This window comes from Leucoraja erinacea, chromosome 8, assembly GCF_028641065.1.
Source record: "Leucoraja erinacea ecotype New England chromosome 8, Leri_hhj_1, whole genome shotgun sequence".
In the NCBI taxonomy this organism is placed as follows: Eukaryota; Metazoa; Chordata; class Chondrichthyes; order Rajiformes; family Rajidae; genus Leucoraja; species Leucoraja erinaceus.
Genome location: NC_073384.1, coordinates 50,340,486 through 50,355,392, shown reverse-complemented (window position 1 = coordinate 50,355,392; position 14,907 = coordinate 50,340,486). Strand labels below are relative to the sequence as shown.

The following is a 14,907-nucleotide window of genomic DNA, read 5'->3' as shown; positions in this document are numbered from 1 at the left end:
ATGATTTGGATGTGGATATAGGAGGAATGATCAGGTTTGCAAATGGCATAGAAATTGGTTGAGTTGTTAATAGTGTGGAGAGTAGTCACCGCTGCAAGGTGATATTGATGTGTTGCTGAAATGGGCTGAAAAATGGCAGTTGGAATTTAATCTAGATAAATGTGAAATAATGCATTTTGGGAGCACTAATGTGGTGAGGATGTGCACCATGAATGGCAGTACAAATTCCCAAATCCTTGAGGGTGCCAGTGCAGATCGATTGCATGGTTAAGAAAGTGTGTGGGATACTGGCCTTCATAAGTATGAGCATTGAATATAAGAGCAGGGAGATTGTGCTTCAACCTTCTAAACCATTAATCAGATTTCAGCCGGAGTATTATATGCTGTTCTGATCTCCGCACCATAGGAAAGGTATGATAGCACTCACCGATGTGCAGAGGTGATTTGTCAGGATTTAGCCTGGGATGGAGTCTTTAATTTATGAGAGGAGAATGGAGAGTTTTGGTTGGCTTCCCTTGGAGCAGAGGAGGCTAATGAGGAACACCATGAGGTATATAAAACCATGAGGTATATTAAACCATGAGGAATATTGGACAAGTAGAATGCAGGAAATCTTTCCCCATACCAGAAGTAGATACAACTAGACATACATTTAGGATAAGGGTTAAGAGATTTACAGTATTTTACCCAATGAGTAGTGAATATCTGGAATTCACCATCAGAGAGAATGCTGGAAGCAGAGTCGGTGACGACTTTTAAATTCGGTCTAGAATTGCTCCGGCATGGAGGCAATGGACCAAGTGCTGGAAGATCGGATCAATACGGAGAAGTGACCTTTGGTTGGCATGGGCTGAATGGCCAGTTTTCATGCTGCCCAGCTCTTAAGCACATTTTAATTCATGATCACTCAGAATGCTTCTGACATTGGGTTCAAATTCCTGTTCCACATTTATGGTGAGGTGATTTAGGATAGAGGAAAACATAGTGTATAGTTCTTGTGAAATCCTACAGTGGAGGCGTTGGAGTCTGCTTGGGCTTATTTCCTGCTTGACCATATACTTCAGTGTAAGGAAAAATTAGAGTGCTATTTGCATTTGTGTATAGAAATGTCTTTTTTATGTATTAGTACAAAAAAAGAAGCGCATTCTTATTTAGTTGGAGGGATTGCTGTACATTAGGTTGATTAGCCTAGTATTATTGGATCGTTATCTTGGTACAACATAATTGTTCCTGATTATCGTTACAACCCTACATTCTTAATATTTTTACTGTACCAAATTACTAAAAGCTGACCAGTCTATTGGTCTGGATCAACTCCTAACAATACTATTTTGACAAATCATATTGTGCACTCTGCAGTTTTAGGTTACAATTTTAGATGTCAGGTTCTAGGTTTAAAATCAGTATTTGAAAAGTTTAAAATAAATTATTTAAAAACTAGGTCCATTTTGCCAGTAGGAAAATAGAACAAATTAACAATTGAACAAAATAATGGTCATAAATACGAAACACTTAGCTTGGAAATTGTAATTCCAAATGCTTAATGTGTTTCTATTGCAGGAAAGTAGACTTTGCATTAGAATAGCCGAGCAGAGATTGTATTTTACACATTTTCACAATGGGCTACAAAGTGGTGCAGCAGTAGAGCTGCTGCCTCTCCAGCGCCAGAGACCCGGGTTCGATCTTGGCCACATGTGCTGCCTATGCGGAGTTTGCACCTTCTCCCTGTGACCATGTGAGTTTTCTCGGGGTGCTCTGCTTTTCTCCCACTTTCTAAAGACATGCAGGTTTGTAGGTTATTTGCCCTCTGTAAATTGACCCTAGTTTGTAGGATCTAGAACTAGTATATGGGTGATAGATTGTCGGCATGGACTCAGTGGGCCTGTTTTCATGCTGTATCTCTAAACTAAACTATCTCTAAACTAAAATACAATGCGGGAACATTTTCAGACTTCTATTTTGGACTATTTGCACTTTATTTTTGTGCAATGGGTTAATATGTGATGAACCTGGCCCACAGAAAGCCTTCCTTTCCCAGATAGAGCAGTCTGAACAAACTGACTCTCCACATTTAAGCGGCTTCTTGTGAGGTGGAGGTCCAATCATTAGACCCTGCCCTTAATGTCCCATTCATCGTTAACAAAAGGGTTTTTTTTTTTTGACCAAATAGATTTAATTAAAAAAAATAAACATAGTAAAAGTTACATAAAAATTACAAATATCAAAATGAAGTAAAAATAATTAAAACACGCATGCACTTTAGCTATAGTTCTGGTAATCCCACTCGCCATCTGTATGTCAAATAGCCACGTCCAGCCCTTCTCTTTAGCACCTCATTGCTTACATGAAAATAGATGTAGCCATCGATTGATAAACAATTGTTAAGACTTGATCCAAAATATTGGCTGTTTTTAAGTTCTTGTTGATTATTAACATACTACTCCGGGCCTGTTGGCATACAGCATGCATGCAAATCTGGATTCACCTTCTCTGAGCTTTTACTTAAAAGCAGACTGCATGTTACTACATTTTTCAAACTGGCAGTGTGTCACTGTGTTTGCTTATAAATGTGAAACACGTCAGGTTTTGCATATCTTGCTTCATTAATATATTTGATGTGTTTGACTTGCATGATTACCTTGTTACAATGTCTTTGTGACCTTAAAACTACTTGGGACAAGGGAAAGGTTTCTTTGGCATTACTGGACTATTCTGTTATTTTCAAAGTAATGCGATTAGAATGGGTTAAGTGGAGGGTAATGTCACGGCAGAAGTGCAGCAAATCCAAATCCATTAAATAGGTTGTGCTTACAGCCCTTTTATTAACCACTAGACAAACGCCACCTTTTATTTTATAAGAAAAACATGAATTAAAATCCAGTTTGGTCCAAACAAAAACAAATTTGAAATGTTTGTGCCACCATTACAAAACTGGTATAACGATAAAATCCTAATTCCAAAGGTTGTTCTACCTTAACAGATTTTTTAAAAGGCATCCTTCATAATCTATAAACAGACAACATCTTTAAAGGAAGAATTGAACAATTCATTGTTAGGGGGGGAAAACAAATCCATTTCCTTTACTTAATTTTGTTTTAAAGCAAATGTAAAATTTATTATGGACATCATTAGATTGTTTCTTACAGCCAATGGTGACTGGTAACGTAGCATACTTTTGTTCGGTCGAGTCAATTATCTTCAAGTTACAATGAAGAATTTGGCAATCAAAAGTAATTTCAACCATCGTATTATTCAGTTGCAGACTAAAATGTTCAAAAATGCATTTCATTACTCACAGTGACAGTCAAAGAGACTACCTCTACTATCGATAGCCAAAAATGGTTTTTAATCTTTATTGAGAATGATAACCACAAATTAAACATCTTGCAAATTAATCATTGACTATCCTTTAACAGCAGTTCATCAGATAGAAAGGTGTTACCTAACATTATAAAGAACAATATTTTCCATCAGACTTTAAAGTATTGGCAATTATTCTTTCTTTGCAGATTGCCCTCCATATGTGGTAAATAAACTAATATTAAATGTTATATTAATATATGTTGTATAACATTGGCTTTTACCACAGTATCAAAAGTGTTGTCATCAAAGAGCTTGTATATATTGAATTAATATAATCGTAACCATTCTCAGTCTCAGCTTTAGAGCAAGTTATTTTTTATCATTTGAACATGTAGCCCATTTTGTTTGAAATTATCTAACTTTAGACTCCAAATTAGTTATCATCCAATTCATGAACTTATAATTAACTATTTCCTGTCTTGGTTAATAGATGTTGCAGCATTACTGTTGTGGCTTATGCTCTTTTTTGGCAATTAACTTAAGATGTAATCTAACTTTTCATTTGTCTAGCTTTGAGGACCTTGCTTCTACTGCTTCCACTCTACTGCTTTACCTCTTTGCAGGATAGCATAACCTTCCATGTATTGTGGTAACAAACTTACTTCCATTTTTTCAGTGTAAAACGGAGTTCAACAATTGAACGGTCACAGAGCAGCAGCGGCTGGGAAGGTACCGATGAGAGTCGTAACAAAGTGTTGAGAGCACATTCAACGTCTAAATTATTAAAACACAAAAGTACAGATAAGTAAGCACCAAATTTTGTGTGATTTTAAAACAAAAATTTAATTTAAAAATATTAGAAATACAAAATCTTTGTTTTGGCAAATTTGATGCATGAAAATTTGAGATTAACCAATGCCAGTGCGTCCACAGAAATAGAAACATTGACATTCAGGGTCCTTTTAAAACGCAGTTGGAAAAAGAAACATTAAAAAAAATCTTTTACTCTTCACTCTAACTGTGTTCTTCTAAATTGTGTTAATTTGTAGTGGTGGTAGTAATTTTTAAACTAAACGGCTTTTTTTCAATAGTTTGATTCTAATGTTCACTTGCTATAATTTACCTGAACATTGAGTCTGTATCTTACAGCAGCACAAGCACTGGGTTGAGATTTAGAATTTGTCAAATGTGTTCTGAAAATATTTTATCCTACAGAAGTTTTGATTGTTTGCTTTAACCACATTTTTAATTGTCAGTGAGACCAGTTAGACAATAGATGCAGGAGTAGACCATTCGGCCCTTCGAGCCAGCACCACCATTCATTGTGATCATCATGGCTGATCATTCCCAATCAGTACCCCGTTCCTGCCTTCTCCCCATATCCCCCGACTACACTATCTTTAAGAGCCCTATCTACCTCTCTCTTGAAAGTGTCCAGAGAACCGGCCTCCACCACCCTATGAATTCCACAGACTCACAAGTCTACCTTGACTGTCATTGCATTTGGCTTATAATTTAGAGTTCAGAATATACTCACACTGTTCACTCAATGTAAAATAATTTACTAAATATATGATAGCTGCAGGCAGAAACAAGTATTGGAAAATTTAAATGAAATCCTGCAGTGGAAACAATTTTTTGCTGACGGAAGATTTTGGTGATGAAAGATTTTATTGTTTCACTTCGCAAACATTCTAGTGCATCTAATTCTTTACATAAATTGACACCAATGGCTGATGTGGTTGGATGGAATATTTCTTATTTTGGGAGTGGTTCTGAAATTGAGGCAATTCTTTGGATTGTTAATTGGAATTCTGTTTTATACATAATGATTTGTATATCAGCACTGATATCAAAGGAAAGAAAAACTATTAAAATTATTATTACTATGTTAATTTCAGTATGACAAGAACATAAGAACTGTCACAACAAAAACTGGAAATGCTGGGAATACTCAGCAGGTGTGTGTGTGAAATACTCCAAAGTTGAGTTTTACATTTCCAGCATTTCCATGTGGGTGCGAAATAGTCAAAGTTTCAGGTTGAAGACTCTTTGCCAAAGATGAAAGGGAGACACAAAAAGCTTGCAAAGATGCAGTCAAGGTAGAAGAGGGGGATGTCTCTGATAAAGTTAAATTGGCGCTAGGTTGTAAACAAGGTTATCTTGTCATTGAATGACAGAGTGATGGCACAGTGGTGCAGCTGGTGGAGCTGCTGGCTCACAGTGCCAGTAACCCGGGTTTGATCCTGACCTCGAGTGCTGTCTGTGAGGCATTTGCACGGTCTACCTGTGACTGCATGGATTTCCTCCAGGTGCTACAGTTTCTTCCACTACCCCAAAGACTTGTGGGTTTGTAGGTTAATTTGTTTCTGTAGGGAGTGGATGAGAAAGTGGGATAACATAGAACTAGTGTGAAAGCGTGATCAATAGTTATTGTGGGCTGAAGGGCCCAGTTCTATGCTGTTTCTGTAAACATAACTGAGTGTGAACCAGTTAGTGAGTGATAATACAGAGAAGTGGACCTAGACAAAAGAATCTTCTGAGTTAGCAATTCCTCTGTTTCTATTGTATTTGGTATGATGTTGATACATTACTTACTCTGCTGGGATAGAAAAGATATTGTGTTCTACTGGCCCTCGCCTTTCATCCCACCAGCCTCTTCATTAAACAAAACATTTTCTGCATTGAATAGATTAATTTCAATAATTTACCCCAGATTCCACCACCAGATACATCTTGCACTTCTTTGCACTTACTTCCATCTCTTCCCTACCCACCATTCAAGGATCCAAACGGTCTTTCCAAGTGATTTACACATTTTCCAACCTGGTGTACGGCATAACAATGTTCACAATGTGGTCACCTCCTACATTGGACAAATCAGACACATCGGACGATTGTTTTGCGGAATACCTGTATTCAGTCTGCAGGGGTGACTTCTGAGCTTCCTGTTGCCTGCTGCTTTCATTCCCCATCTCACTCCACTCTGGCCAATCTGTCTGTAGCCTCTTGTAACATCACTGTGAGGCCCAACACAATCTTTAGATCTAGGCACGTTGAAGATTTAATCACATTGGACAAGTGGAAACAGGCCCTAGAGCCCGTCATACATGCCGATCAAGATCGTCCCATTCACTTGCGCTTTGTCAAGATCCCTCTAAACTTCTCCTATCCATGTACCCATCCAAGTATATTTTAAATGCTGTTATAGTACCTTCCTCAACAACCTCCTCTAGCAGTCAAAATGTAGAAACAAAGATCTAAAACCACTGGTTAATACATAAAAGGATACAAACTGCTGGAATAACTCAGCGGAGCATCTATAGAGAAATATCTCTAGGAGCTCCTCCCTATGCCCATCGCACTGAGTGAAAAGGTTCCTATTAAATCTTACCCCTCTCATCTAAAATGTATGTCCTTTGGTTTTTGATTCCCTGATCCTGAGTAGCAGATTTGGTGCATTCACACTATCTCATGTATTTTATACACCTCCAATGTTCAATAGTCTGCCCAATCACTTCCTATAGCTCAGGCCCACAAGTCCTGGCAACATCCTTGTAAATCTCTGCACTCTACAACTTCAAATAATTTGATTTAACTTTCTGTATCAGTCATCCTTTTCCTCTCTGGTAATGGAAGGTAGGCAAATCTGACCTTCTGGGCATATCTTCTTGCAGTGCATTTTACAATACCCACATCTACCGAATACAGCTGATCAACCGACTGACTTTGGTGCCTTCCCACACAGTGGGAAACTTTGATCCTGCTGTGTGGGGATGTTTTGTGTTAAATTCTATAGTGTGTTGAGTCCTGGTTACTTTTATTGAATGGCTGTATGGGAATTCATTTCACTGTGCCATCTGGCACATGTGACAATTAAATCTATCTTGAATCTTGAATCTTTATTCTAGTTTATTTGTACCTGATAATCTTGTTTGCAGTCTAATCCCATGGTTACCCTGTTTTTATCCTATCAGCGACTTTCCCGTCCCCTACTATACCTGCATCTTCACGTTTATTTTGTGTTCTTTTCAACATGATGAAGGGTTTCCAAACAGAAATGTTGACTCTGTTTCTTCTCCCACAGATGCGGCCTGACCTGCTGAGTATTTCCAGCATTTTCTGTTTTTGTTTTAGATTTCCAACAAATGCAGTTATTTATTTTTGACAAAAGAATCATCTATTGTCCCTCATTTATATAGAGATCTATACACAAACTTCGGAACTAACAATTCAATGGAATTATTTATTCATTGAAATGCTTGTTCAGAAATTAATGTATAAATAAATATACATAAAAAATGTAATTCCCTCATTGCACAATCACTAACACTTCTGCATTTCATTTTTAGTTTAGGTTAGATTATTTCAGCTCAAATGCTAAGATTATTTTGTAATTTTGCAGGTCTCTAAAAATAAGAGTGGAATTCAACCTACAAGAGGGAATGGGGGCAACCTGTTTAACTTATCTTTGTTTCCATACTCTTTTACAACACTTAACAACCTATTAAACCATTGCAAAGTTTTTGTTTCTTTATACCAAAGTCTATTTCCGACATTTATAATTGCTTTGAAGTGAGGTTGATCATAGTGTTTGTTAATTTATTTCATCTGACTATTTCTGATAGTTTTCTAATCTTTCCAAATAATTTGCACTGATTCTCATTGTGAAAGAATAATCATATATATAACATCTATGGTTAATAAAAAATGAGCATTTAATTTAAATTCTCACCTGACAATTTGTCTTTTTTGACAGATCTAAGGAACCAGCTATCAGTCAAGGTAAAATAAATCCTTTGAACTTGGATAATATTTGCATCTTTCCTGTGTTTTGTACACAGTTTTCCTGATTTTCTTTTGCTCAAGCTGTTAATTAGTGTTTTAAAGTGCATTTTCCACGTAAATATATATCTGTAGCTTAAATTCATGGAGAAGATTAAAATATTCTGACCGCAAACAAAAAAAGTGCTGTTGAAAAGATATTTTAGGTTTAGCACAGCTCTTGAATTCATTTCTATCAAATATGTAAATTTCCATATTTTGCACATGATCTTGCTTTGATAAATTTCTAAAATAACTTTACATATATTTTATCCTGCATTGCCCATTTAAATTACAGGATTATTTGTTTTAAAGCCTATATCACAAAAATACTTCATAAATTGGGAAAAGCTTAAAATTGATATGCTTTGGGGAATGTTTATATACCAAGATGAGAAATATCAATAGACATGGATGATTTTGCTTAATCTTGGATGCAGCCAATTTAAGAGTATCAAAATTAACTTAACCTTGTGGCCATAGTGGCATTGTACCAATAGCAAGGAAAAAATACCCCTGTAGTCGCATATCAATGTCTTAATTTATAATAAAGATAGTGTTTGGAACAGAGGATCCAGCCTGAAAAGTATATTTTGTAGCTGTTGATTAAAAATAGTAAGTTGTGTAAAATAAATGATTTTGTAATACTTAAACTCTGTGAAAGTACCAGGTCAAGAGTATTGCTTAAATTCGAATAATAAGCGAGTTCAGTATTGCTACAGCGCATGTCCAGGTCATAGGTTGCTCGCGATAAACATTCTCGGCATCTGTGCTGCTGTGAGCATGCAGGTCTGCATTTCGTTCGTGGTCGGGGTCGGGCCCAGGGTCTATGGCGCTGCGGGCGCTGTTGGCTTGCTGCTGGGCCATCCCCGTCCCCTCCCAGGTATCCCGTCCCAGTCAGGGGGCGGCCGGAGGTGTCCGGGGTGGCCCTGGACTGCCGGGGTGTGGGGGGGAGGTGCTGGCTCCAGCTTGGCTCTGCCTGTCCTGCCGGGTTGGCCGGCAGCCCTGGACTGGCGGGGTGCTGGCCCGGAGCGGTGACGTCCTCGGGCTTGCAGCCGGCGCGGAGGGGGACATCGGCGCCTCTCGCCTTGTCCAGTGGCTGTCGGTTGGCCCCCTCGGTGCCGGCGGGGGCCGATCAACCGTCATTGGCGGGGATGCACACGGAGTGTTGCAGTGGCTCGACGGGTCAGGCAACATTTCTGTAGAAGGGTCTCGACCCGAAACATCACAATTCCTTTTCTCTGGGGATGCTGCCTGTCCCGCTGAGTTGCTGCAGCGTTTTGTCTGTGGACCCGTTGATGGTTGGGGCTTGGCTTTCGCCGGCGTCAGGGGTTGGCATGGGTGGGGCGGGGGTTACTGCGGGGAGTGGATTCCTCGAGAGTTGAGTGTTGCAGTGCGCTGGTTGTGGGCCTGGGTCAGCTGCAACCGGTTCCCGTAGAAGGGCTGTCGACCCGAAGCAGGCATCACAATTCGCTTTTCTCTGGGGCTGCTGCCGTGGCCCGCTGCTGCTCTAGACCGGTGCCCGCAGCGTTTTGTCCCCCCCCCCCGTTGATGGTTGGGGGAAACGGGGATAGTCTAGTGGCAGCTTAGCAGTGCTAGCGGTGCTGGGGACCCGGGGTCTTTCCTAGCTGCGGATGAGGTGCGGGTCAGCCACCGAGAATGTCTCTCCACCGATCCAGTCTCTTTCCCTGTTTCCCACTCGCATCCGCCCCCTCTCTCACTGTTACACACCACTCACCCGCTACCTGGCACCACCTGTTCCTCAGATTAAATGTATTTTTACACATAAATTATGAATAAAGATAAGAATTTATACACAGTTTATTCAGACAGCGCTTCATTCGCTTTTTCTTTATCGCGAATGACCTTTGACAAATCCCATGATTCCTTGCGTTTTTTAGAATACCGAACTCGCTTATTGGCTTCTGGAAAAGAATATAGGATAAAATAGAAAATGAATAATTGTGAAATGTGTAACATCAGGCTGGAAAGTAACTGAAAATAGTTTAATGCAGATCAATGCTCGAACTCTTTGTTACAGGATTTATATTAATATTTGACAACTTACAATTGAGTGAGAGTGGCAGGTATACAGAAAATGTTAGATCGTTAATGCATTAGGCAAATAGTAATTTCAATGTAGCTCTGATAAATTCCAATAAAAATGTGTCTCATAACTTTTGTAACAAGTAGGGAGAGCAAGATTTTCACCATGCCAACCTGGACATTGTGTTGAAATATTTTAAAAGTTACAATAATTGTAAGACTTTTTATCTCAGAGGTAAAATAGAATATGCTGAAGCCCAGCTGAAGCTTTGCTATCTAAGAGCTGATTCTAACTATGAATGTGGACTTGTTACCAAACAACACAAATATTTGTTCATTGAAAAACCTCTAGAAATGAAAAGAATATGTTTTTAAATGTCAGTTTGCTACATTATTAGAAACATATCAAATTTAACCTATAATTAATAAGGGAAAGATGGGCCTTATCAAGATATACAATGTTTCAGATTATTTAGGTATGGTACACTATTAGAAAAAATATCAGATTCATCGTCTATAATTAACAAGGGAATCAAAGACTGGCCTTATCAAGATGTACAAAGTTTCAGATAATTTAGGTATGGTAAATAAACCTGGGATATGATATTTCAGTAAGATATAGTGCATAAATTCATTGAAATGTCAGTTCAGAAGTTCAACCAGAACATATTTTGATAAATTCTGGAAAGATTTGCTAATCAGGCGATATTAGATATTTAAAAATGCAGCTTAATATATGGGGAGATAATGAGAAGATGTAGATTAATATGAAAGTCTTTTCTTATCTTTGGTTAATGTTAAGTTATGACCATTTATTAATTGATGTTTTTCATTCATTTTTCTTAAGTTAATTTTTTTTAATTAATTTGAGTTTTATATTTTTCATGTGTTGTGGCCGGTAGTGATTTTTGCTTATGTTACGATTTATTTTAAGTTGTTTTATCTCTGTCTTATGGTCAGCCCAAAGTTCACGCCGTGGAGCGTACAGCCAAGGTAAGTACTGGCCAAGCAGCATCCAATCCGCTTTTTTCTGACTTTGGCTTCTGCTGCCTGTTTGGGTGTTCTGACACGTGGGATCACACAAGTCGTTAGAGAGCATTCATTGCTTAGGAATTAGACATTTTACTGAAGAGTGGGATGTCCAATGCACATTGATGGACTTTTTACTTTTTTAAATTTGGACCGACTATTGCCCAAGTGGCCACATGTAATGTAACAGAACTAAAGATTACGCAATAATATATCAGGAATATATGTCTAACTAGTCCAAGTGGGACCCGTTGGGTCCCTGTCACATGGGAGGCCTGGTCCATTCAGCCTCCCTCATTTTTAAACTTAAAAAAAAATGCATTTGCACTTGCTAGGGCGAGCAGAACTCAGTGTACTTGGATAGTAACAATGTTGCGAGCAGGGTTAGCTGTAACAGGGAAAAGCAGGTATTTTTTCCAAGTTTCTGCACATTTGTGAACATTTTCATAAATAAGAAATAATGAATCAAATTTTCAGAGAAGGCAATTTTTGAAATCATGGAGTAAATCTCTATCGGAATATGTAAACATTTCACCATTAGCACGTCGTGATTTCGAGAGATGTGAAACACACGCACACGTACGTGCACGCACACACGCACGCACACACCCAAAATCAGAGTTTTATTAATATCTAGATAACCAACCTAAGCCTGTCATACAGCAGACATAAGATAGGCAATGAATTAATAGAATAGTTACAAACCCTGCCCTACTGACAGGGATCCCCTATGTCTATACAAAAATGTACTGTCTCATCTTATTTTGTCTTTTGCAGGGTAGTTTTTGATTTGAGCCTTCTTCAAAAAATAGTGTTTGTAACATTATTGATGGGTTTTCTTGACACGCATACAAACACGTATCTAGAATGATTTATCTTGAGTGGGTTATTACTGCTGGTGCTTTTTGATATGTACTTCTTGAAAATGCTGTAAATCTGTTTGCTAGATCATAATTATCTCCTAGCCATCGGTTGAACTGTGATGTGAATTGGAGATGCTTCAAATAACTTTCTTAATGTATAGAATGTAGCCATAATATTTTTACTCTTGGATTGTGTTCATCGACCACTCCTGCACAGACTGAGAGATCCTTTTAATAGCCATTCCTTTTGCTAGAAACTCTCTTGCTTTTGCCCCACAGCTCACGATATTCTGCAACTCCAATTGCGGCATAATTGTCCCATTCTTCTTTCCTACGGTTCTCTATACTCCTCCACAGTACAACAGAGCACAACTAACTGCACATGTTTTTGGTCCTTTACCTAAAAAAAAAAAAGCTCTTTTTGGAGACAATCCAAAGGAGATTCACCAGGCTTATTCCTGGAATGCAAGGGTTTTCCTATCGAGAGGCTAACAGGTTGGACTTGTATTTTTTTGTTTTGTTTAAATGAATGAGAGGTGACTTTATTAAAACGTATATCAAAACAAATAAGATTATAAGGGGGCATGACAGGATAGATGTCAAGATGTTTTTACAAATGGGTGAATATCAAACAAGGGGACATATTTGCAAGATAAGGCTGGTAATTTATTTAAAACGTAGATAGATGGAATTTATTTCTCAGAGGGTAATGAAGCTCTGGAATTCTCTGCTCCAGCGAGTTGTGGAGGCTAGCTCATGAGAAGTATTTGAAGTGGAGGTAGATTTATTTTTTGAAAGATTGGAGTAAAGGATTCTGCAATGTTGAACAGAAGCTGAGTTGTGATCTGGGTAGGTCAGCCATGATCATATAGGATAGCATGACAGGCGGCCACTCCTGGTCCTATTTTTTTTTTTTTGGCTCTAGTGCTCAGTATGAGTTATTGGTGACAAGCAAATTGGTGTACCACTTCTATAAGCATCATATTCTATCTAGCCTCTAATGCTGGCTGGCCCTTTCTGAGCTATTGCTGCAGTATTTCATGTAAAGGAATATGGTACCATACTAATTTTGTGATTACAATATTTTTTCATTGATAATTGGAGTTGGGTTATATCTTTTTAGTGAAGTAGTTACAAACACATGGTAAACCCGCATGTTCACACAGCAAAGGGAAATGTTGAGCAAAATACAGATGAAAAAGGGCAGACATGATATGAGCAAGGTAAAGGAGCAAACATAAAGGAACTGCGCATGCTGAAAGATAACATTGTTATAAGAGATTGAACGGATGGAAAAAAGAAAATCGAATACAGCGATATTTATTAAATAATTATTTAAAACACACTTTGCAAGAACGGTGCTTGTATCAAACTACAGAAGGAGATAATTAGGACTGAGATATTTTAAGAAAAGGATGAGCGAGGAAATTATGAAATTTAGGACAAAGGACATTGAAACGACCATCACAAAGAGCAATTTTAAAAATGGGGAAGTGTATATCGTCACAATTGAAGTAGATATCTTAAAAAGGGGAAGGATTTAAACTTTAAAGTTAGAATATTAACAGATCAGGAATCTATTTTTGCTTGTTTTCTGTGATTTGGCATAACTACCTTATTTAACTGCCTTCAAGAAGGTAATGAAAAGTATGTTGCTTGCGAAGATTCTTCCCTGGTGTTGTTGGGTAATGAGTTTTCGGATTGACATCTGGTAATAATTAATCAACAGACATATTTTTATAATGGGATTGAGTATGACGTGGAGTGGAACCTGCAGGTGGTAGTGGTAGGATTGCTGCCCATGCCCTCTTTGGTGGTAGAAGTCAGAGGTTTAGAATGTATTTTTAGGCGTCACCAAAGCAAGTAACTGCAGTTACATTTTGAAGATGGCACCCACTGCAGTCACTGTGTGCTAGTGATGGAAGAAAAGGCCTTCAGTATTTAGGATAGATACAAGTAAAGCAAGTTGTGCTGACCTGAATGATGTCAAATTCCTTGATTGGTTTTTGAGCTTTACTAATCCTGGCAAGTGAAGTTTATTCCTTGCGCTTCTAACCTGTGCTTTGTAGAAAGTAACAGGGCTTGTAGCAAGATAGCAATTCCCAATCTACTCATGTAGCCACCGCACATGCCTTGTGGAGCCTCAGTTTAATGGCAATCCACTGCAGGATGGTAAAGGTAAATCTTAGTAATCGTAATGCTGTAGAATATTAAGAGCAGGTGGTTGGCGTCTACCTTGTCAAGGATGGTAATTTCCCGACCATCTACATTAAAATTCAACAATCTGCTCTCCACCCATTCAGAAATCCTGATAGTTCAGCATTTGACTGGCCTCAGCTCCCAGTCCCTATGCTGCCAGAGCTTCATGGAAAATGTAGAATGCTGCCGCGTTGCATTTTTTAAAATGCGGATCTTATGTGTGTTTCGGTGTTAATAGGGATAATGCCCGGTAGTTTGCAAAATATGCTAGTCCAGGACCTTCAGAGCGTTCAGCCTGCCACATTAGCAAAATGTTACTAGAACAGCAAAACTGTTACATGCCTTTAACAACCTGAGCCTGAATGTTGCCCTGTGTTGCAGCTTGTTGGCACTGACAGGTTTACTTGCTGGCGAGTTGCAAATTTAACATGGCACGGTCATCAGTAAACATCCTCGCTTTCAGCCTCAAAATGGAAGGACGGCTTTTGATGATTTAGCTGAATATTGCATCCAGGACATGCACTGAGGAATGCCTGGGACTAGGATGATTGGCTTCAAAAAGCCATAACCAAGCGTTGGAGTATTTCTCCCTTGATGCCTTTAATTTTCACTTTTATCTAGGCTGCTTGGGCCATATTTAGTC

General features: G+C 38.5%; 1 protein-coding gene across 5 annotated transcripts in view; it reads left to right on the top strand.

Annotated features, from left to right (window-relative positions):
* The window catches only part of LOC129699681 (echinoderm microtubule-associated protein-like 4), a 195,144-nt gene that overhangs the window by 112,981 nt on the left and 67,256 nt on the right, over positions 1-14,907 (top strand). For 2 of the 5 annotated variants that reach the window (XM_055639672.1, XM_055639674.1), the window contains 3 exons: positions 3,980-4,108; positions 8,063-8,088; positions 11,134-11,166. In XM_055639672.1, coding sequence (XP_055495647.1) covers positions 3,980-4,108; positions 8,063-8,088; positions 11,134-11,166 — 188 coding nt within the window. The remainder of the gene's footprint in view (positions 1-3,979; positions 4,109-8,062; positions 8,089-11,133; positions 11,167-14,907) is intronic. The other 3 variants (XM_055639673.1, XM_055639675.1, XM_055639676.1) reach the window with 3 other exon arrangements.